The following is a 24,472-nucleotide window of genomic DNA, read 5'->3' on the forward strand; positions in this document are numbered from 1 at the left end:
ACTTGTGGTGGCTGCTGTCAAAGCCAAGGGTTTTCGCTGTTCCATGGGATTGCTGGGAAGTGTAGTCTTCCCAGGGCAGGTAGCCCAGCTTCCGGAGCTGGTGAGGGGTTTGTGATGCCCTCTGCCGAGTCGGAGTCCACCGTGCAGGACCCTGGCGGACAAGGCTGCCTGGGCCCTAGCTGGGCAGGGAAGAGTCATCAGGAGAGAGTGGCGGCCAACCTCTCATTCTGTCAGTCCTTCCTTCTGCATTTATTAAGTATCCACTGCATGGCAGGTATATCTGGGTAATTAATTGAGAGAAATAAAATGCACATGCACCATGCAAAATGATGAGGCCCTAAGGGTAGGGATTTTGGGGACATCTGGGGGACTTGGGAAGACTCAATGGAAGGAGGTGGTATTTAATTGGAGCCTTATAGAGTGGATGGGATTTCCACGAGCCTGCAATCTGTACGCAGATGAGAGCCAGCTGGATCTTCTCTCATCAGAGTCTTTCTGTGCCTTGATGTGCTTTCACCTCCACTCCAGATGCTGTGAATCCTGGAGACCCTCCTGATTTCTGTGCTGTCAGGAAGACTAAGGATAAATGGCTATGTCAGCTTTAAAGTATTATCACTCTAAAACTATCTGTAAATAAGTTGGTAAGAGCTTAAAACAAAAGGCTTGGAGCTCTAATAGCTTAAATAAGAAAAGCCATATGATTATATCAACATATTATTTATCAAATGTGGAAAACTGTTGTTAAAATTCAGCAGTCCTTCTAATAAAAGCTAAGGGAAAACATCTTAAACAAAGTAACAGAAAAACATAGAACACATAATAGTAACAGGCTAAAGTTATTTCCATGAAAATCAGGCTTAGGAAAGGGAAGGATGCTATCCCTTTATGTGACCAAACCTATGTGGGATGCTACTCTTATCCCACATAGTTTAGGTCAGCCTAGCTAACTCTGTATGATGAGAACATGAAACAAGTACTATTAATATTAGAAAGCCAAGGAATCATTATTTACTGATTATAGGATATGGGTAGAAAATTCTAACCAATAAGTTGACTGGGCACAAATTAAAAATTAAAAATCGATCGATCATTGTATGTATGGGAATTCTGTATATAATCAAGCTGGCATTCATATCAGAGGGAAAACTTATTATTCAATAACTATTGTTAGGAAAAGTGGCAATCCATTTGGAAGGAAAGAAAATTAAATCTGTCTTATCTAAAAATAAACTCCACATAGATCAAAGTGTATAACATTAAAAATAAAACTACAGAAAAATACAGAAGAATATTTAATGATCTTATGTTAAGAAGTCCTCTTTAACAAAACTCAGAAGTTGTTTTCTTTTTTTTAATGGACAGGCTTAACTACTTAAATTTTGAAAACTTCTGTAGAATCAGACTTACAGTATTTCAATTATGGTTTTGCCCTTAGTAACTGAGAGAGTCCAGGGTAGTGACTTATCCTTCAGTGCCTCAGTGCTCTCATTTGTAAAAAGTAGTAACAATAGTACATGCCTCATGATGTATGAATTAAATGAGATAGTCCATGTAAGTCACAAAGAATGGTGTCTGGCATATTGTAAATGTTCAATAGAAGTTAGCAATTAGTGTTATTACCACTATAACTTTTGAGAAAAATGACATTGACAGAGTTAAAAGATAAGTCACAGACTAGGAGATAGCATTTGTCACAGAATAGAGCGACAACAGGCAAATGTCTCTAACACAGAAGGAGTTGCTATAAGTCAATAAAACCTCAAACAACCTAGTAGAAATATGAACAAGTAATGTGAACAGGTAATTAATAGAAGAAATTCATAAGGTCAAAGAACATGGAAAAAAGTTCATCTTCACTAACAGTAAAAGAATGAAATTAAAACAACATTTAGATACCATTATTATTATTATTAGTTTGCTTCTCATATTGGTAATATTTGGTGTTAGTGAAGGTGTTGGTTGGACTGTAAATTATTCCATTTTTAGAGAGAAATTTGGCAATGTCAATTAAAATATAAAAAACATACTCTTTGAGCAATGTCAATGCTAAAATACTATGCATCAAAATAACAGTATTTCACCATTTGTGCACTAGTCAAACTTTGAAAACAAATTAAATTATTATCAATACAGGAATGAGACATTCATTGAATGGAATCCTGCCTAACCATTATAAAGAATGGAGTAACTTCATATGAAACTTACCTTGGAAGAGGCTTATGACATGTTAAATGAAAAAAGCGTGTTGTAGAACAATATGTACATTATGATCTCATTTCTGTAAAAATTAAAAAGTATGTACATGTGCTATACATGTGTGCATAAGTATCGAAAAATCTAGTAGATAGGAATCAAAATGTTTGCAGTAGTTTTCTCCAAAGTGTAGGATTCGTGTCTTCTTTCATTTGCTCAATCAATCATTAATTCATTCAGCAAAAGTCTTTTGAGTGCTTACTAGATGCTAGGTACTGTTTTAGGTACTGTGGATACAATAATAAAGTGGACAAAATTCCTACCCTCATTCAGCTTACATTCTAATACAGGGAGACAGAAAACAATGAAATAAATGTACAGTATTTTAGATGGCGATATGTTCTATGGAGAAAAATAAAGCAGAGAAGGGAGGTGGAAGAGCAGTTTGTGATTTTAAGCAAGCTGGACTGAAAGTGTAGAGGGAACACTTTACATTTAAAAAAAATTTATTGTTGTTAATTACAGTTGTCCTGCTTTTCCCCCCATTGTTCATCCCTACCCTGTCCCCCTCTATTCCCACCATCAATCCCCCCACTGTCTGGTCTGTGCCCATGAGTCCTCTACTTGTGTTCCTTTGCTTGCCCCGTCCTCTTCAATTGTAGGATTAATGAGTGCTTTTCTTTCTCATTCAGTGGGTGATTATTTCATATATCACAACTAAACAGTATGAAAAAGGAGAAATGTTTTAACAGTGGAATTTCTGACCTGGGGGTAGGGCATAAAATTTGAGACTGATTTATTTGTTTTCTTACCCCATCTTTGAAAAATGACCCCTAAATGTTCATCCCTGGCTGAAGAAGATAACCTACTTTGTGAAATTCTCAGTTTCTCTTCCTCACTCATTGGGCATATTACTGGTACGTCAACTGGTGTGTCTTTTTTGTCCTTTTCCCCTAATGACTTGCTTTCTTAATTGTTTGCCTAAGGGCATTTAAGAATTGGTTTGCATTTCTGAGTACAAACCTATAGGGAAATCTGATAAAATGCAAAATGCTTATCTGTGTGGGGTTAATCCCATTAATTCCATAGTGACCCATATTTTTTTAGTTCTTCCCATAAGAGAGCAAGGAACCCATGCTAAGGGACAAAAATTAAGAATTTTGATGGCTGTTAAAGTCAACCAAATTGATGGCAAGTTCTTCGACATAGGGACCAAGTCTGTGAATGGTTTTTTGAATCTGTTTTGTGCAAGGCCTGTGATGACTAAATTAGTGAGCTTTTCCAGTCCCTTCCTTGGCTAGTCCCTTTGGCCTCTGAGAGACTTTTAAGGAGAGGAAGGGGGAACAATGATTTTTCATCTGCAGGCAGAATAAAGGAAGTACAGGCAGAACTGTCACAGAAATATTTAAAGTTAAACACGAGGACTACATTCTGGATATCTGGTTTGGGATGTATGTGAACCACAATCTGATTTCCTCATTCTGGAATCAGCCCTGAAGTAGCACTAGGATTAGTTTCAGGAGTTAGTGGAGCCTGATACATCTCCAAAATGGAACTTAATCCAGAACTTCTTTAGGTGCTTCATTCTCCTTTCCAACTAGTAGCTTCTCTTAACTCTCCTGTTCTCCAGTTTCCTGATTGATAATGGCCAGAGCTGCCTTTGCCACTCTTCTCTTCTCTGGGAGGTTGAGGATGTATGAGAGAAAGGAAGATTTGTCCTCTGTGTAAGCAAAACTAAGGCTCTTTGGAATTATATTGGTAGCAACCCTTTCCTGCCAGACAGGGTGTGTGGAGCAGCTACACACTGTGTCACTCTTTTTCCCCTTAAAGAGTCTCTTCGAAATTGTTAGGACAGATATTATCCCCACTTTGAGCCTGTGCTCTGGTGAAAAGATAGTAGAAACTAGTCTTATGATAACTCCTGGTCAAGTGTGTGTTGATTTAATCAGGGCACAAGGGAGCAAGATTTTTTTTTTTTAATTATTTTTAATTGTATTTTTTCCATTACCATTTAGTCCTCTTATACCTCCTAACCCCAGCAATCACCACACTGTTGTTCATGTCCATGAGTGCTTTTTCCTTTTTGCTCAATCCCTCTATCCCCTATCCTGCCCCTAGTAGCTGTCAGTCTGCTCTCTATGAGCCTGTCTCTATTTTGCTTCTTAGTTCAGTTCGTTCATTAGATGCCACATATAAATGAAATCATATGGTATATATCTTTCTCTGACTGGTTTGTTTCACTTAGCATAATTTTCTCCAGGTCCATCCATACTGTCACAGAGGGCAAAACTTTCTTCTTTTTTATGGGTATAGTAGTATTCCCTTGTGTAAATGTCCCATAGTTGTTCCCCTCCCCCTCCTTGGGAGGGGGTCTCCATTACCTTATATTCACATTACTTTTGTTTATTAACGGCTCATGGGTTGACTATTCATAATCAGTGTATTGTTCACCTGATGTTAAATCGCACTGCTAAAAAATAATGAGCAATATATTGTCTTAGTTAATTCATTTTTCTCTAAATACTGTGAATGCCCCTTTCCTGCCCGGAAGAAATTCCGCTCATATCTCAATTCAGCGCTCTCTTAACCCCTTGATAATCACTATATTGGACTACATCTCCCATTGTGCAACGGGAAACGTGCACTCTTCCGTGATCCGACAAAGACGTTTAACCAATCCAATGGCAGAACTCTCATTTTGTGACCTATTGACTCCGGGTAGAGGCGGGCCTCTCAGTTGCTAGGTTGTTACCTTTTCCGGAAGTAGTTTGGGCCGCTGCAAGGCAACACCCCGGCGTCCCTGGAAGCGGGAAAGCTGGGAACCCCGGTGGTGCTAGGGAAGCTGCGCAGACCCGGGAACCCTCGCTCAGAACTCCCCGGGGTGAGGGACAGGTGAGGTCGTCCTCGAGGGAGGGCTTAGGTGGCAGGGAAAGGAGGAAAGCGGGAGGGTCGAGGCACTCTGGTGTGCCAACGAGCGGGACGTGCACGAGCGTGGGCGGGAACTGAAGAATGGAGTGAAAAAGTAACGGCCGGACTAGGTGGCATCCTTCCAGAATCTCTCCGAGTGGTAAACGGGGTCCTGGGCCGATTGCTGGCCAGGCAGTGATTTCACCCGGAGGCTCAGTTACCATCTGTTTAACGGTGACTTCCCACACTGGCTCTCTCCAGACTCTTGAGCTAGAACCTGCTTACTGATTATCCCCAACTGCACCTTCTCCAGCCTTCCTGGTCCCCCAGCGCTGTTCCTCCTTTTGTAGTTCCTGTTTCAGTCAAGGACTTAATTCGCTTAGCCAAGTCTGCACCTGGAATTCATCTAACGTATGCGGCAAACATTTGTTGGGTATTTCCTGCAGTCTAGTCGGTATGCCAGGTGCGGTTACTGGGCAAGGTGTAGGAATGAAAAGATAACAGTGAACAGGATATGGCTTAAGTGCTCTCATTTCCCACTTCTTTTTCCCTCACTTGCTGTAGACATCAAGTCCTGTTATTCTGCTCCTAATATCCGTGATAAACCCTTCCTTTCTATTCTCACAGCCAGTAATTTCATAATTTCTTGCCTGTGCTTTCAGGATAACTTTGTAAGTGGTTCCTCTCCCTCTGTTCTTGCCCTCCTCTGATTAGTTCTTACACAGCTGCCATAATTATATGAAATCCTGAGATGACTCCTCATCATGAAAACGATATAGCCCTTTATATTGTGCTCCTTGCCTTCCATTGTAGGTCTCTCTTCTGTCATCCTTCCCGTTGTCCCTTGCACTCTGGTCATGTCAGAGTGGTTAGATCTCAGGCTTTGGAGTCATATAGATGTGGCTGTGTACATGTTTTGCTGTGCCATTTACTAGCTGTGAGACCTTGGACAAATTTTTTTTTTTTTAACTTTCTGAGAGTTTCGTTATTTGAAAAATGGGGATAATAATCAACCTACCTAAGAGGATAAGTTGAGGTGATGTATATAATGCATTAGTAGTCTGAGGAACATAGGAAGTGTTCACGGAATGTAAGCTTTTGTTGTAATGAATTCTCTGTACCCACCATATTCTTTTCTTGCTTCTTTGCCTTGTGCATGCTGTTTCTTCTGCATTAAATTCCCTTACTCCCTTATCCTAGTGCGCTTCTGCTTCCTTCCAGAACCATTTCAGTAGTCCTCTTGTCTGTGATGCTTTCCCTGCTTTTCCAAAGTAAGGTTAGTTGCCCTGACTTTTGCATCCCATTGTATTTTGTTTCTTCCCCTAATGTGGTTATCATATTATACAACCATATGTTTATGTGTTTGGCTTCCCAGCTATGCTGAGCTGGAGTTGAAGCCCATGTGTAATCAGATTTGTAGCCCTAACAGTGAGCACAGTGCCTGACCCATGGTAGGTGTTCAATAACTGGCTATCGCATGTCTGAATGGCCTTAACTTATATTCCCTCATACGTGATCTGTCCTCTGGAACAATGTAAAATAATCCCTTTAAGAATGTGAATAGTAGCCCCAGCTGGTGTGGCTCAGTTAATTGGGTGTTGTCCCACAAACTGAAGGGTCGCCAGGTTCTATTTGCAGTCAGGGCACATGCCTGGGTTGCAGGGTCAGTCCCCAGTCGGGGTGCATATAGAAGACAGCTGTTCCATGTTTCTCACATCAGTGTTTCTTTCCCTCCCTTCACCTCTCTCAAATCAAAAAATAAAACAAAAAAATGTAAAAAGAATGAATAATAACAACAACTGACATTTATTTGGATCTTACTGTGTTTTAAGTATTTTACATGTATTGAATCATGTAACTTACAACCCTTTGAGATAAGTATTGTTTTCCCCATTTTACAGATGAGGAAACAGGCATCCTATTCAGCTGGTAGTGGAAAATCCAAGAATGTTCAAAAACCTGTGCTCATTACAACTACATAGTCAACTCTGATGTCTTCTGCTTTCTCCCCAAGGCCTTCAGTAAATTTTTTTTCCTGAGTTGAACTTTCCTTGTAATTGTTCAAGGAGGGAGGAAGAAATAAATGTGCAGAGATTCCTAATCGTGCATATGGGTGTATATGCTTTGTTAGTGTTCAGTTGTTCAAAACTTTTTGGCTATGCTGACAAATTAGCGTTCTAGGAAGCTTAACACAATGTTGAGGGATTGGGGAACAATGGCATGTATTGAGTGGAAAGGAATACTTAGCTTGGAGTAGAGAAGACTTGGATGCTCTCTTTAGGTCCAGAGGGAAGAACAGGCAAATAGGAGGAATTTTCTTAGAAACTGATTTTTGGTTTAATGTGGAAAAGAGACCTTTTCATAGTTAATAATTATCTAACTGTGGAATGGGCAATAACATCAGTTTAACTTGTACTGTGTACCAGTGTACTTTATAAGAACTATCTCATTTCATCCTCAAATAACTTTTTGATGTAGATTATCATGATTGTTTCCATTATACACATGAGGTTATTGAAACTTTGAGAGGTGAAGGACCTTGCCTAATTTGCCTAAGGCCATGCAGCTGGTAAGCAAGAGAGGCAGGATTTGAATTCAGGAGTTTCTGGCCCCAAAGGTGGTACTTCAGCCACTATGTTGTTTGTCACTTAATGCATAGAGAGGGAAAATTTGACATGGGAGGGGTAGTTAGACCAAAGTTCCTATGGTTTTTATTTTTATTTTTTGACTCTTGAGATTCCTTGGTCCTGTGCTAGTGGTTTATAGCAGAGATAGAGCTCCTATGGTTTATGTACCTTATTTTGTGCTTGGTCAGAAAATGCAGAGGAAGGAGTAGACATGGCCCTCATAAGTTTGTGGTTTAAGAAGAGAGGTGGAACACAATCCCATGAAAAAAGTAGTATCAGGAGTTATATGCTTATGAACACATGCAAAATGTGTCCTTTCTGCTGAGGAGGTTGTGAGTTGATGGGAGGGGCTGTGGTGCTTATCCAGGGAGGGCTTCCTGGAGGAGGTGTATGAGCCACTTTTATTTATTTATTTTTGGCTAGATTCTAGGATTGGCAGGAGATGGATGAGTGCACTTGGATGACCCTTCCCCTACAATTGTTATGGCTCATAGAAGGTCTCAGGCCTGGTGGCAAGTAGGACTCATCAAATTTCATCTGATCTGTTGGTAAGTTCTGCATGGAGTATAATATTGATGGTTCTGAATGCATGTCTAGGGTACTATGAGTGCCTAGTGATGTCTCTCTCTCAGTCTCAGACTTGGAAGGAAATGTTAGGACATGTAACATATATTTGCAATAGCAGATCTCAGGGCTACTTTCTTAGACATCTCATCTTCCCTGTTACCACTCTAGCCCAGGTTATCATTATCTCTCTCTTTGACTAGCTCATGGTTTCCCACTTAAATCTCTCTGCCGCAACTCTTTCTTCCTTCCAGTCTGGCCTCTATTCCAGTCTGTATTCCCAATGGCTGCCAGAGTAATCTTTAATGTCTAAAAAAACCCCCTTTTCCCAGCTTTTTTTTTTTCCCAATGAAGGCCAACTTCTCAGCATGGCTTGACCTCCACCCACCTCCCCAGCATCATCTCCAACTGTGCTTGGTGTTGTTTCCTGTGGAAGGGCCTTTGCATGTGCTTCTGCTTCTATTAGAACACCTGCTCCCTCTGTTTTTGTCTAGTGAATACTTCCTTGTCCTTCAGTTCTCAGCATAGGCTTTATTTAAGTCAGGCTCATTTCTTCCAGAGCCCTACCTCATTTATAATTATTCATCGATCTGTAACTTTTTGATTGGTTTGTTATCCTCCTTCATGAGACTGTAGCTCCAGGGGAATAACAGCTGAATTGGTTTTTATCACCATTGCATTTCTAGTGCCAAACAATAAATAAACTTAGCTCAATAAATAGTTCTTGAATGAGTAAATGATCTCCAGTAGCCATTCAATAAATATGGTTTCTCTTCCCACCACCTTCCCCACCTCTACCGTTCCTGTCCTTTTGGCCATGCCTTTGCCCATATCTTTTCTGAAGCTAGCAAGGCGAGGAAAGAAGGTAGAATACGGCTCAGCCCTCTTTTAATCTTTTTCTGGCAGAAGGTTTGCTTGACATTTTGAGTGATCTATGAATTCAGATTTTCCAGGGCCTTTCTGACCTTTAAATAGTTAAACGTAGGTAATTATGTATATAATTAATTAGACATTTTGCCACAAGGACAGAGATTTACCTGACCATGCTTTCTAGAGGTGGGATGTGTCTAGGGTTGGGTAACCCTTCTCAAGTGCAGAATTTCTCAAATTCTCTTGAGATAGTTGATACAATGCCTGGTATAGATCACTGCTTGTTGGGTTGAATAGTGTCCAGCCGGATGTTCAGGCCACTATTGATTCATCCCTGCCCAGGGATCCTTCCCCTTTCCCTCTCTTCTCTTGACTCAGAGGATTAAAGACTCCTTAAGCCACATCTCCTGCCCTGGTTCCTGGTGCTTTTTGGCTCTGCTTTTTCAGAGTCAGTGGTCCTACCCATCTTTGACTGTGTGCAGAGGCCGAATCATTATGTCCACAGGATGTTAATGGGTTCTTATAGTAGGGACCAGATTCCTGCTTGGGCTTATGTACTGCAGAGAAGAATCCTTCTTCCTGTAGTCTTTCTTCCTGAGATGCTGCCCCCCAGGTTACTGCTTGGAGGTGTCATGGGAATAAGAGGTGGCAGAGCCTTGCTCCCTTGGGTGCAGAGGACTGACAAAGGGAACCACCTCTTGTGAGTCTTAAGGCAAGACACCTCTCTTGCCCATCTCACAGCTGTCAGGGTGCAGAGAGAGGTCCCTTATAGATCTCATGCCCTTTTTTTTTTAATAAAACAAACTTACTTATTGTTCAAGTACAGTCGTCTCCATTTTCCCACCACCACTTTCCCTTGTAGATCCCATGCCTTTTATCAGGGACTCTCTAGGAACCTTGGAACAGATTCAGAATGACCAGATCTGGTCATGTCATGAGCACTCATTGCAGGCCACATTCTGATCTTTTGATGACAGGGTCTTTCTGCTTTCAGAGGGCTATGTTATGCTTACTGCTCCAGGTGGGACAGTGGCAGCTTCTGAAGAGGTGGCTAAGGAGGGGTCAGGACCTGCTCCTTCAGACCCCTGTTGGTCACATGGTGTGGCTGATGGCTCCTCAGTTGGGGGACACACTCAGAGTAGTGGCCAGTGGCCACAGCAGCCACTTTACAGGGTGACTTGTCTCTGTGTCATGAGGCTTCAGCATGGAAGCTGCTGTAGGGGAGGAGCAATGTGACCTTGGGGTCCTGGGGTAGTTACGGGAGTAGGGATGGGAAAGGAGGAAGAATTCTGGAACTGCACCAGCTTGTCAGTTGAAGAATTTGGTACCGTCCTGTCCCTGAAGCTAGAAATCTTGGACTTGAGGTGGACTCCTTTCCACTCTTTCCCCTCATTCCTAGTCCAGTTAACATCAAAGCATCCCTCACATCTGTCCTTTCTTCTCCATTCCCACTACTTCTGACCTAGTTTAAGCCTTCATCATCTTTCACCTGTATGGTTGCCCTCTCAGGGGTTTTCCTGATACCAGTCTCATTTCTCTAATCTAGCTGTGCCACTCCTGCCAGAGTTCTCATCCTAAAAAAAGGCCATTCTGTGTCCCTTTCTTTCACCAAAGCCCACAGTGACACCTCTACCCACCTTTGCTACAGGGCAGAGTCAAAGCTCTTAAGCACGGACCAGACCCTGGTCTGGCTTTCCACCCCAGCCCCTGCCAAGGGTGCTGGTATCCAGCACTCAGAACATCTGTTTGCACGTGATGTTCTGTCTGCCTAGAATAATTGTCTGTCTACTGTCAGGCCTCTTGTCAGCCTTTGGTACCCAGCTCCTTGACAAAGCCTTTCTTCATTCTTTCAGTGGGAATGTGTTACTTCTCTCTCAGTACTCTCAGAGAAGGATGTGTTTTTCCCTTCTGCTTAGTACTGCTGTTGAGGTTATGTACGCTACTTCCACCAGAGTATAAGCTCTCTGAGGGCATTATTGAAGTAAATAGGGACATGCAAACAGGGCTGTGTGCTGAGGCAGTATGACCACACCAAGGTATATTGGTATATGGTGGAGGGGTGGTATGATGTTAGTTATTTTGGTCACTGGGGTTTTCTAGCTGGGGGTCTAGTTCTCCATTTGAGGGATAGGTTTTCAGATCTTTTGTGGTCCACCCAGTGTTTCCCAAGCCTTTGGAACTTTGGGAGATATGTCTCAGGGAACTTTCCCAGCACAGGGCCATAAGTCCCAAGTTCTTCCTAGTATCTGGAAAATTCCCAGCTGAATTGGTTTGCAGGGTCTGATGTGACCCAAGTGCTTCATGACTCAGCCCCAACTTTTTCTCTTCTAAGCTGGTTCACTGATTTTCTCTTTGGGTGGGGTCTCTGGGATCTAGGAGTTTGAGCCCAGACCAATCATGGCCGGAAGACCTATCCGCATAGGAGACCAGCTGGTTCTGGAGGAAGATTATGATGAAACCTATATCCCCAGTGAGCAAGGTAAGAGGCCTCGGGTGTATTGTCATAGTTCTTTGAGGGCAGGAATTATCTCTGATTTATTTTTGTTTTCTGGTGAAAAGATGGTATGTGCACAGAGCTGCTCAGTACATTTGGGTTAGATAAGGGTTGGCAAACTATAACCCATGGGCCTAATCTGGCTTGTTGCTTGTTTTTGTAAATAAAGTTTTATTTACAAAACAGCCATGCTTATTTGTTCATGTATTAGCTATGGCAGCTTTCAGGCTGCAAGGGCAATATTGAGTAGTTGTGACAGAAACCATATGACTGACCCAGAAAACCTGAAATACTTATTGTCTGCCCTTTATAGAAGAAGTGTGCTGACCTTGGATTAGACCAATGATTAATTTTTTTTAGATTTTATTTATTTTTTAGAGAAAGGGAAAGAGAGGGGGAGAAACATCAGTGTGTGAGAGAATCATTAATCAGTTGCCTCTTGCACACCCGCAACTGGATACCTGGCCAACAACCCAGGCATGTGCCCTGACCAGGAATCGAACTGGCAACCTCTTGGTTTGTGGGATGGTGCCACACCCGTCAGGTCTAGGCCAATGGTTAATTTTAAATGAAAATACAGTAGGGGATATTATAAAATACAGAGTGTGCCGAAGGCCAGGGGAAGCCCAATTTCTTAAGAACAAGCCAAAGCAATTTTTGTTTTTTAAACAACAGCAATAACATTATTAATAGCAATAATAACAAAATTTATTCAGTGCTACTATGCGCCATTCTCTGTAGTAAGAACTCTACATGTATTTCCTTTTCGACCCTCATGGTAAGTAAGTCATGAGTTAGGTATTTTTATGATCCTCATTTTACAGATGAGGAAATGAAGGCACAGAAAGGTTAAGTAACTTCCCTGCAGCCATACAGTTCGAAGCTATACAACTAGGATCTATACCCAGGTATTCTTACTCAAGGGCCTGTATTTTGAAGCACTATGACATTTGGGGCGGGGAGATGAAGATTCCTTTGAAATTTTCAGGATTTACGGACCAGGACACACAAATTTTGCTTATGATTCAAGTGGATTGAGGATCTGTTGGCAGGGGGGAAAGACCACTTGCACCTTCACGAGTCCAGAGATCCCACGTTAAACCCTGGACTTTCCTATAGCATAAGAGTTTTGTTCTGTTTGCCGTGTAGAAATTTTTCATTTTCATGTTAAATGTACGTGTTTATTCTCATATGGCCTCTGAATTTTGTATCACAGTTAGAAAAGCCTTGCCTACTCCAAGGATAAACACTTATGTTTTCCTCTAAGTTTGTTCCCACACCATTCATGGAATAACTCATCTTTCCCCCACTGGATGCTGCCTGTGTGTATTTGGGTCTACTTTCTCCTCTTTTCCATTGGACTATCTATTCATAGCCAGTATAGTACTGTTAATTACTGAGGCTTGATAATAAATTCTCATATCTAGTAGGGTTGAAATACCCTCCTTGCTTTTTTCCTCAAAGTTTTCTTGGTTATCTTATTGATTTTATCTCCCTGTGATCTTCAGAATCACCTTGTCCAGTTCTGGGGTGGGCACAATATGTGGGAACTGTTGGCATCTTGGAAAAATTGTGTTCAACTTATGAATGAACCTAGAGAGGAGTGACATCTTTATGAAGTTAAGTGTTCCTATCCAAGAACACTGTATTCCTTTCCATTTGTGTCTTTTTCTGTTTCTCAGGAGTGACTTAAATTTTTCTTCATATAGTTTTTGAACATTTCTTGCTCATTTTATTTCTTAAATATTTTATTTTAAAATTTTTATTTTTTTAATTACAGTTTACATTCAGTTTATTCTGTATTAGTTTCAGATATACAACAAAATGGTTAGACAGTCATGTACTTTACAAAGTGGCCTTCCTGCTGCTTTATGTACCCACCTGGCCCCATACATAGTTAAGATATTATTGACTATATCTCCTATGCTGTAATCTACATTTCTGTGGCTCTTCTGTAACTATCAGTTTGTACTGCTTCACCCTCTGTAAATGAGTTCTAATGTTTTTCCAAGGATCTTAATACGAACTCTTTTTTTGCCCAGTCCAAGTTTAGACATCCTGAGCTCAAGCCACCATTTTCTCTTCCTGGACTCTGCATAGCTTCCTAATTAGAATCCCTGCTTATACTCACTCCCTTTTCCTGTCTGCTGTATTTAGCACGGAGTGTTCATTTTAAGTGTAAAGCAGATCATATCAGGGCTCTGATTATTAAAATCTTCCATTTTACTCAGCATAACACCCTTAGTGAGGTGTGCAGGGCTCTACATGACCTGGCCCTGTCACCTGGCAGGCTCACCAGGTGCCACCATCTGCCTTACTCACTCTTCCAGTCACACGGCCTTTCTGACAGTCCCCAGATGGGCCAAGCTGCTTCTTGCCACAGGCCTTTTGAACCTGCTCTTCTTCTGCTTGAGTGCTCTTTCCTCAGGGCTCTGTGGGGCTCCTTTCCGCCGCTGGGTTTCAGTTGTCATCATTCTGAGATGTTTTCCTTGACCCTTCCTAAAGCAGTGCCTTCCACCTTGATGTTCTCTATCTCATACCACATTTACTGCCTTCATTGTGTTTATCAGAAGCTTTAATTCTTTGTATATTTATCTGTTCACTTCTTTACTGGCTGTTTCCTCTACTAGGATCCCAGCTTCCCAAGGAAGAGACCATTTCCCTCTCGTTTGTGGCACATGGTGACTGGTACACAGGAGGCACTCAAAAACTGGTTGTGAAATCAATGAATAAATTAATCCCTGGCTAGCCAAATCCCAGCTGATCTTTTGAAAAAGTGCTTTTGTTTCCTAGTCCCCAGGTATGTCATCCTCCAAACTCTCTACTGCGGTGACCCATACTGGTGATGGCTCAAGCACTGAAGCTCCTTGAGACTTTATTTTGTTATTCCTGGGGGCTCTGGTGACATATTCCAATGCTTATCTTATGTATCTTTTTCTAGGTGAGATAGCTCTTAACTCAGTACATATATCTCCCCTTTTCCTCCAGATCTTTGGCAAAGGAGCATTTCTAAATTCTTAATTCCAAAAGAGTACAAAAAAAGTATTACAGTTAATCACATATAGCAGAATTGAAAGGAAACTCTCTTCGTGGAAGAGAGGGTTCAGTGAATGGGGAAGAAGGCTGCCTGAGTATCATCCTCGTTTCTCAGCTCAGATATCCATTGGCCTGGCTAGAATGTCACCACTTACTCTGTGCTCCCATGGCACTCAGTGCACATCTCTCTGGCAGCACCTGTCACCTGGTTTGTACTTTAGTCATATGTTGGTAAGGTCCCCAATGGGCTTAAGTGTTTTTGTAGTTTTCAAACATGCGTGTTGATGGAGTGATGAGTACTTGCACTAAGATTTTGTAAATCTTGGGAGAGCTTGTGTCCTCATAAGGCTGCCCCCATTCAGGGTAGTTCTAGCTGTGGCTGTTGGGATTCTTCCTGAGGCCCCTGCCACACTGAAGTCATGGTCTTATTTTTTTTTGCCTTCATTAACTTGGCTTCAGATTATATTCTTGGGCCATGGCAATTGCCATGCCTTGATTCAGATGTACCATTTATAACTGTAGTTTAAGAAAATTACATATATCTATTATGTAGAACTAATAACCTCTTCACTGAAGTAAATTTGAAAAGTAAAGGCGGAGTAGAGAAGTTGTTTGGGGATAAAACCTTCTTTTTCCTTTACTCTCAACTCAATGCGTCTGCCACCAGGTGTGTGTGTTTTTCCCTACACCAGCCAATTCTCTGACATCAGCTGGATGTCCTGCAGTTCAGTTCAGCTGTGACACTATCTCCCTGGAGTCAGCATCACATCCCACAAGCGAAAGGCACAGTCCCACAAGACTGCCCCCACTACAGACGCTAATCCAAAGTCCTAGGTTGTCCCTGGTACTTCTGACCAATCGGCTGTACATCAGAGTTCCCATGACCCTATCCTCAGGTTTGATAATGTACTAGAACAAGTCACAGAACTCAGGGAAACAATTATGTTTACCAGTTTATAATAAAGGATGGAAATCAACAGCCAGCTGAAGAAATACATAGGATGAAGTCTGAGCGAGTCCCAAGTGCAGGAGTTTCTGTGCCCATGGAGTTGGAGTGCCCCACTCTCCTAGCACATGGGTGTGTTCACCAGTTTGAAAGCTCTAGGAGCCCCGTAGTTAAGGGTTTTTTATGGAGGCTTCATCATGCAGACATGATCCATTAACTTGTTTTCCAGTCCCTCTCCCCTGTCCAGAGAATGGGTGTTGAGCCTGAAAGTCTTTCTGGTGACCAGCCCCATCAGGAGCCATCCAGGCACCCACCTAGAGTCACCTCATTGGACCGTAAATGCTCTTATTCCTTGGGAAATTGCAAGTGTTTTAGAAGCTCTCTTTCAGGAACTGGGGTCAAAGACCAAATATTAATAGGAACTGGGGGCAGAGACTAACATGTACATTTCTTATTCCATAGACTAATTGTGATTTTTTTTTTTTTCTTTTCACCCACTTCTCCACCTCTCTTACTTTTCTACCCTCCTGCCTCTCCTTGCAGAAATTGTTGAATTTGCCAGAGAGATAGGTATCGATCCCATCAAGGAGCCGGAACTGATGTGGCTGGCACGGGAGGGCATTGTGGCCCCACTGCCCGTGGAGTGGAAACCATGGTAAGTCAGCAGGGGGGGTGGCCCACAGACTTGGCCTGTCAGAGTCAGAGGGAGGCTGACACTAGAGATCAGCTTCAACCAGTCACCTTTCAAAGCCTGTCCTGCACAGAGTTGGGGACAGCAATAAGCTGCTCTGCTGGGCTCTCTGATGCTTTGAGCCTGAGCATAGGCTGATGTGACGGTCCCATGAGGGGTTCAGCATTTATACCCGGTGTCCCAGGAGCTACTGCCCTGGGTCAGGTCCTCGAGCGCCAGCATCTGTTTTTGATACACTCACAAGTTGTCTGTGTTATACTTTGTAGACTGGTATTGAGACCTTGTTGGCATGTCCACAATGGATGCTGGTGCTAAAGAGGTTTGCGATGAGGCCACAGACTGGCAGGGTTTCAGCTCCCTTGGCAACCCATCCCTGACTTTAAGTAATCTCTTCATGAATAGGTACATATTTGGGGATTTGTTCATATTTTCAATTTCAGTTCTTTGGATTGTGAGGAGCAGAGACTCAGGTTATCTCAGGGAAACAGGTTGGTGGTGAGGAAACAGACTGGCTGGGGTGGGGAAGCTAAAAGGAGTTGGGAGCTGTGTCTCCCTCCTGAGGGTACATCCTCTCCCCTTCTTGCTGACTCTGTTTCCTCTGTTTTGCGTATCTTCTCTGTTCTCATCATTTACATAGAGCTCATCACCTACATAGAACTCTCTCTCTAAGCTGTGTCCCTAAAATGAATGCCATGAGTTTACTTCCTACTCTAGCACGGGATTTCCCTATGCTTGTCCTGTACTCATCCCCAGATGTCTTTTGGGGTCTTCTCTTATCCTTGTATTGTGAACATTCTGTGTGCAAGGTATAATTATTCTGCTCTTATCCATCCATTTAATGTGTTGGCTGCACTTTAGAATGACTGCAGTTGTAGTCTTAATCATCTCCACTGAAGAACTGTAATCCTCTTAGCTTCTCACATCATGTCTCCCTGTTTTGACCTTTTTAGTTGCCTTCTCTTGGACCTTCTGCAGCTTCATAATATGCTTCTTTGTAGTAAATCCATCCACAGTGCACACAGTATTCCAGGTGCTGAGGACTCCTGTTGTGTTTATAGGATAATGGTTTTTGTTGTTTCTGATATCCACCCTGATGATCACATTTGCCTTATCAAGTAATCTCTGTCTTCTTTTTCTCTCTGTTTTTAACTTTGTATATATCTGTGTTGTTTTGCTTTTGGAGATATATATATATATCTATATATACATATATAGATATATATATATATATTTTTTTTTTTAATTAAAAGCCACAAGAGAAATATAATCAGTATAATAGCACCTTAATGTACACATACTTAAATAAATCACTGCAGTGATGTTAAAAAAGGTATAAAGAGGACATACAGATGGCTGATACACATATGAAAAGATGCTCAACATCACTAATCATCAGAGAAATGCAATTAAAACCACAGTGAGATACTGTCTCACACCTGTCAGAATGGCTATTATCAATAGATCAACAAACAACAAATGCTGGTGAGGATGTGGGGAAAGGGGACCCCTTTTGCACTGTTGGTGGGAATGCAGACTGGTGCAGCCACTATGGAAAGCAACATGGAGATACCTCAAAAAACTAAAAATGGATCTGCCTTTTGACCCAGCGATCCCACTTCTGGGAATATATCCAAAGGAACCCAGAACACTAATGTGAAAGAACATAAGCACCCCTGTGTTCATTGCAGTGTTATTTACAATTGCCAAGATATGGAAGCAGCCCAAGTGTCCGTCCGTAGATGAGTGGGTAAAACAACTATGGGACATTTACACAATGGAATACTACTCAGTTATAAATAAGGAGAAAATTTTACCCTTTGCAACAGTATGGATGGACCTGGAGAAAATTATGCTAAGTGAAATAAACCAGTCAGAGAAAGAGAAGTACCATATGATTTCACTTATATGTGGAATCTTATGAACAAACTGAACTAACAAGGAAAATGGGGACAGACTCATAGATGGAGAGAAGGATGACAGTTATTTGGGGGCGGGGAGGTTAGTGGGTGGAGGGATTGAGCAAAAAGGCAAAAGGACTCAGGGACGTGGACAACAGTGTGGTGACTGCAGGGGGCGGGGGGTGTAAGGGAATGAAGTGGTAATGGAAAAAAAATACTATAAAGATTAAATTTTAAAAAATGTCTCCAGATATCTCCAAAAACTCTCCAAAAATTACCAGAGGGAAAAATTATTCACAATTGAGAAATAATGATTTCTTTAAAAATAATCCTGTCAATTAAAAGCTATATTTCAAAAAGATTTGTTAAATTAAAATTAAGGATAGATGTGAATTTGATCAAATGCCACTTTTTACCATAAAGATGATTATTTTTCTTTTCAGCTTATTATGGGTTATATTAATGCATTTACTAATAATGACTATGAACTTAGCTGGTAAGAATGTATTCTTTAATAATGTTAAATTCCACTTGGTAATGATTTAATTATGAGTAATGAGTAGATATTTATAATTATACTCATCTGTAGTTTTGTGCAATATATTGATATTAAAAGATTAAAAAGTAAAAAAAAAAAAAAAGGCAGATGGAAGGAAGGAAACTGTCATTGGTTATGGGCCAGCTGCGTGCCAGGCTTTGTGCCAGCTGCCTTCACCTCCCTGCTCGTGGTGGCTGACCCTCCCTTATCTTGTAAGAAGAGTGTGAAGTATTTCTCACTTTTTAAACTAACAAAAGTCGTTAAAATTTATAATGTCATTTTTTACCCTTAGCCCCAATTCCAGGAGTAATTGATTGGTGAGTTCCTTCCAGTCCTTTAAAACACACAGGCACACACCCTGTATACATTTTATGTTCTAAATGTAAGTGCTATTCTGTGTACACTGCTTCTCTATGTCAGTGTGTGAAAGTCTCCCTTAGTCTCTTATCAGCTGAATGCTTTTCCATACATAGATACATTGTAATTTTTTTTAAATCCTGATTTATTTAACCACTTATATTGAAGGGTGTTTAGATTTTTTCCAAATTGACCATTATGCATCGTTCTGTTTCTGGATTCTATGCTGTCTTTTTTTTTTTTTTTTTAATATATTGATTATGCTATTACAGTCCCATTTTTTTCTCCCCTTTATCACCCTCTGCCCTTTATCCCCCTTCCTGCCAGCATTCCCCACTTTAGTTCATGCCCATGGGTCATACATACAAGTTCTTTGGCTTCTTCATTTCCTGTACTGTTCTTAACATCCCCCTATTTTGTACCTGCCAATTATGCTTATTATTCCATGTATCTTTTCTCCCATTCTCTCTCCTCCCTTTCCCTGCTGATAACCCTCCATGTGATCTCCATTTCTGTGTTTCTGTTCCTATTCTAGCTGTTTGCTTAGTTTGTTTTGTTTTGTTTTTTTCTTTTTAGGTTCTATTGTTGATAGTTGTGAGTTTGTTCTCATTTTACTGTTCATAGTTTTGATCTTCTTCTTCTTAGGTAAGTCTCTTTAACATCTCATATAATAAGGGCTTTGTGATGATTGGTGATGATGAACTCCTTTAACTTGACCTTACTGGGTAGCACTTTATCCTCCTTTTCATTCTAAATGATAGCTTTGCTGGATGTAGTAATGTTGGATGTAGGTCCTTGCCTTTCATGACTTCGAATACTTCTTGCCAGCCTCTTCTCGCCTGCAAGGTTTCTTTTGAGAAATCAGCTAGAAGCCTTATGGGAACTCATTTGTAGGTAACTGTTTCCTTTTCTCTTGCTGTTTTTAAGATTCTCTCCTTATCTTTAATATTGGGTAATTTAAAAATTGTGATGTGTTTTGGTGTGTTTCTTTTGAGTCCAACTTCTTTGGGACTCTCTGAGCTTCGTGGACTTCCTGGAAGTCTATTTCCTCAGCCAGATTGGGGAAATTTTCCTTCATTATTTTTTCAAATAAGTTTTCAATTTCTTGCTTTTCCTCTTCTCCTTCTGACACCCCTATGATTCAGATGTTGAAATGTTTAAAGTTGTCCCAGAGGTTCCTAAGCCTCTCCTCATTTTTTTTTTTTTTTTTTTTTTTTTTAATTCTTGTGTCTTCATTCTGTTCCGGTTGAATGTTTATTTCTTCCTTCTGTTCCAAATTGTTGTTGATGTGTCCTGGTTTCCTTCCCTTTACTGTTGGTTCCCTGTATATTTTTCTTTATTTCACTTTGCATAGCCTTCACTTCTTACTTTATTTTGCAACCATACTCCATCATTTCTGTGAGCATCCTGATTACCAGTGTTTTGAACTGTGCATCTGATAGGTTGACTATCTCCATGTCGCTTAGTTCTTTTTCTGGAGTTTTGATCTTTTCTTTCGTTTGGTCCATATTTCTTTGTCTTGGTGCACCTGTTATGTTGTAAGGGGCAGAGCCTTAGGTATTCACAAGGGCAGGACAACCCACTTGGCTGCTTGTGGTGCTGTATGATGGGGAGGGGTCAGAGAGGGAACAAGCCTGCTTGTTTGGCTGTTACCCTGCTTTCAGTCACTTCCTCCACTACCCACAAGAAAATTGGGCCCTTCTGGTGCTGATTCCCGGGTGGGTGGGTTTGTGTATGTTCTAGGACCCCATGGGCTCCTGCAATGAACTCTCCTGTGAGACTGGCAGTTTCACCCGCCGCTGCAGCCCCCAAAGAGTTTTACAGCCAGAGGTTTTGAAACTTTCTTTTCCCAGTGCTGGAACCCTGGGTTGCATGGTGTGTCTCAGTCCCTAGTTGTTCCTTCCGGTTTATCTGCATGCGAATGCAGGACTGCCCGGTCTGCTTGCTGTAGCCTCGCCAGCCCGGTCTGCCAACTGCTGCCTTGCCATGCGTCCTCTCCACCCCAGTTGCCCGTCTCCACCCCTCCTTCCAGTCTGGATGAATGTTTCTTCTTTAATTCCTTGGTTGTCAGACTTCATACAGTTTGATTTTTTAGCAGTTCTGGTGGTTGTTTGTAAATTGGTTATTATCCCTCTTTTGGTTGTGTGAGGAAGTGAAGCATATCTACCTACACCTCCATCTTGGTCAGAAGCCTGCTGTCTTACATTGATCTCTTTGCCTACCTTTATAACAATGTCATTCTATCATATCTATTGTAGCTTTATTATAAATCTTGAAATCATTTAGGGCAAATCCTCCAACTTTGTTCCCTATTTTCAAAGTTGTATTATAGGTCTTTGGCATTTCCATATGAATTTTAGAATCGGCTTGCCATTTTGTACCAAAATATCCTGTTAGGATTTTGATTGGGATTGTATTGAATCTGTAAATCAATAGGGAGAATTGACATCTAAAACAACATCAAGTCTTTCAACCCATTGACAGGGTCTATCTCTATTTAGGTTTTCTTTAATACTGCTAAGCAATGTTTCGTAGTTTTTGGCATACATCTTGCCCACATTCTGTTAGATTTATTCCTGAATAGTTTATATATTAAAATTTTAAAAACATTTTTCTTATTTTTAATATATATTTATTTATTTGGGGGTAGAGAGATAGAGAGGGAGAGAAGCATTGATGTGAGAGAGAAACTTTGATTGGTTACTCCCAGCAGGTTGCCCCAACTGGGGATTGAACCCACAACCTAGGTGTGTGCTCTGACTGGGGATCGAGCCTGCAGCCTTTTGGTGTATGGAACCATGCTCCTCTAACCAGCTGAGTCACCTGGCTATGGCCTAAATAGTTTCCGTTTTTGATGTTTCTGCAAATGGTATAGTTAAAATTTTGATTTCCCATTGTTTGTTGCTTTTTAAAATATTTTTTAAAACAGATTTTATTTGTTTATTTTTTAGACAGAGGGGAAGGGAGGGAGAAAAAGAAAGAGAAACATCAATGTGTGGTTGCTTGTCACGTGCACCCTACTGGGGACCTGGCCGCAACCCAGGCATGTGTCCTGACAGGGAATCGAACCAACAACCTTTTGGTTTGCAGGTTGGTTCTCAATCTACTGAGCCACACCAGCCAGGGCTGTTTGTTGCTTTTATACAGAAATAAAGTTGTTTTCTTTATATTGATCTTGTATCTTACAAACTTAACTAAATTTACGTATGTCGATTCTTAGTAGCTTTTTGGTAGTTTCTATAGGATTTCCAACATAGGTGACCATGTCTTCTGGGAATAAAGACATTTTTACTTCTTTCCTTCTAATCTGAATACTTTTTATATCTACTTGTTTTACTTCAGACCCTCTAATATAATTAAGTAGAAATGGTGACACTGGACATTTTTGCCTTGTTCTTTAGGGAAAAGCAGTCATTCTGTCACCATTGAATATGATGTTAGCTGTATGTTTTGTCAGGATGAGGAGGTTCGCCTCTGTTCTTGCTTTCTGAGAGTTTCAATCAGAAACGGATATTGGATTTTTATCAAATGTTTTTGGGTTTTTTTCCCCTCAATCTATTGATAGGACCATGTGACTTTTCTGTTTTAGTGTGTTAGCAGTTATATTGATTGATTTTTCAAATGTTAAAGTGACCTTACATTCCTGGGGAAAAATCTGCTTGGTCATAAATATATATTAGTTGATTAGATTTTCTAAAATTTTGTTAAATATTTTTGCTCCAAAATAATGGTTTGGAGGGAATGAGGTGGACAGATATTTGGGTATTTTTTATTACTGATTTCCAATTTTATTTATTCATTATATTGTTACAAGTTGAGACTTATTTTATGGCTCAGTAAGCGTGTGCTTGATAAGAATGTCATCACTCATTTTCGGATACAGGGTTCTGTAAATGTCCTTTGTATGTGTGCTAAATGTGTTAATATCTTCCTGTGTCTTCAGTCATTTCTTGTCTTGTCTCACTCTTGAAAGATAGTTTAGTTGAGTATAGTATTGTTTGTTGAATATGAACAACCTGTTGACAATGTTATGCCATTTTCTTCTGACTTCTGATTTTGCAAATAAGACATGTTTTCTTGCTGTAATTTGTTGTTCCTTTGTAAACAATCAGGTTTTTCCCCCTTTGGTTGTTTTTATTTTGTTTTTAACTTTGGTGTTCTATAGTGTCACTACAGTATATCTAAGTATGGATGTATTTTTAATTACCATGTTCAGGATTTGGAGTGCTTTCTTACTGTGAGGACTCATGCCTCTCCTCAATTTTGGAACATTTTCAACCCTATCACGTTTCTTTTCTGGAACCTCTGCCAGAAATATATTGTACCTTCTTTTTTTTTTATCCTCTGTTTCTTAATTTCAGTTTCATATTTTAAAAATCACTTTCTCTTGCATGCTGCATTCTGGATAATTTTTAATTCACTATTTGTTTCTTTTTCTCTGTTAAATTTGATGTTTAACCTACCTATTTTTTTTTTTTAAATGTAATGATACTACCAATTCCTGTAAGTTCTGTTATGTTTTTTTCAATATGTCTGGGTTTTTTTTTCTTCTGGAATTCTGTTCTTTTATTACAGATTCTGTTCCTTTTATCCCTGCAATAATTGTAAATGTAGTTATTATTAGTCTTTTAATTGTTCTACTATGCCAAGATTTTTATGTGCTAATTCTTCTCTTCATTTTGTCACTGAATTTTTGTCGTGGTGACCTGTCCTCCCATGGTTTGTAATTATTTATTGTCAATTTTGTGAGTCCATCTTCTCTAGAGGTTATTTTCTGTGAGTGTCTTTTTCCTAGGGTGTTGAGTGGCTTTATAGTGGCTTCTGTCAAGGGTTTCTCAGGGCTTTAGGACTAAGTTTTTATATTAATTTCCTCACTTGAGATTTCCTTAACACATTTTAACTTCTGTATCAACATGTATTGTATCTTGGGGATTTCAGTTTTTTATAACATTGTATTTTGCCTGCTGAGAATGGAGTGAGTTGCATGTTTCCTTGTTTCCATGGACCTCTAGTTTCTTTTACTGATGGAGGGAGCATTCTTAAGGCCTACAGATGTATGTAAGGGTCTCATTTCCAGTTTCCAAATTCATGGAGGCCTAAGGCCACATTTTGTGTCCATAAATTGACATTAAAACCCAAGTTCCCAGGGCCTGTATCCAGGTCAGATACCAGTCTTGATCTATCAGTTCATGCACTTATTACTCAGAGTTCATGTTTTCTTTCCATTTCTGGCATGTGAGAATTTCTTTTTCTTTCTGGCTATATTGAAAGAATTTTTTTTGGTCTTGTTATTTTGTTGTAATTGTTATATATTCATCCATTATTTATTTATGTTGACATGGGGTGAGGAT

The 24,472-nt window shown here is 40.5% G+C and overlaps 1 protein-coding gene across 1 annotated transcript in view; it reads left to right on the forward strand.

The window, feature by feature from the left end:
* The first annotated feature begins 4,949 nt into the window (after positions 1-4,949).
* CEP164 (centrosomal protein 164) overlaps positions 4,950-24,472 on the forward strand; it is a 73,492-nt gene continuing 53,969 nt past the window's right edge. Inside the window, exons 1-4 of the mRNA XM_054592321.1 lie at positions 4,950-5,085; positions 8,151-8,275; positions 11,538-11,640; positions 16,181-16,292. Coding sequence (XP_054448296.1) covers positions 11,559-11,640; positions 16,181-16,292 — 194 coding nt within the window. The 5' untranslated portion in view covers positions 4,950-5,085; positions 8,151-8,275; positions 11,538-11,558. The remainder of the gene's footprint in view (positions 5,086-8,150; positions 8,276-11,537; positions 11,641-16,180; positions 16,293-24,472) is intronic.

Source organism: Pteronotus mesoamericanus, unplaced genomic scaffold, assembly GCF_021234165.1.
Source record: "Pteronotus mesoamericanus isolate MK-2021 breed Mesoamerican mustached bat unplaced genomic scaffold, CSHL_Meso_final scaffold_36, whole genome shotgun sequence".
Classification (NCBI taxonomy): Eukaryota; Metazoa; Chordata; class Mammalia; order Chiroptera; family Mormoopidae; genus Pteronotus; species Pteronotus mesoamericanus.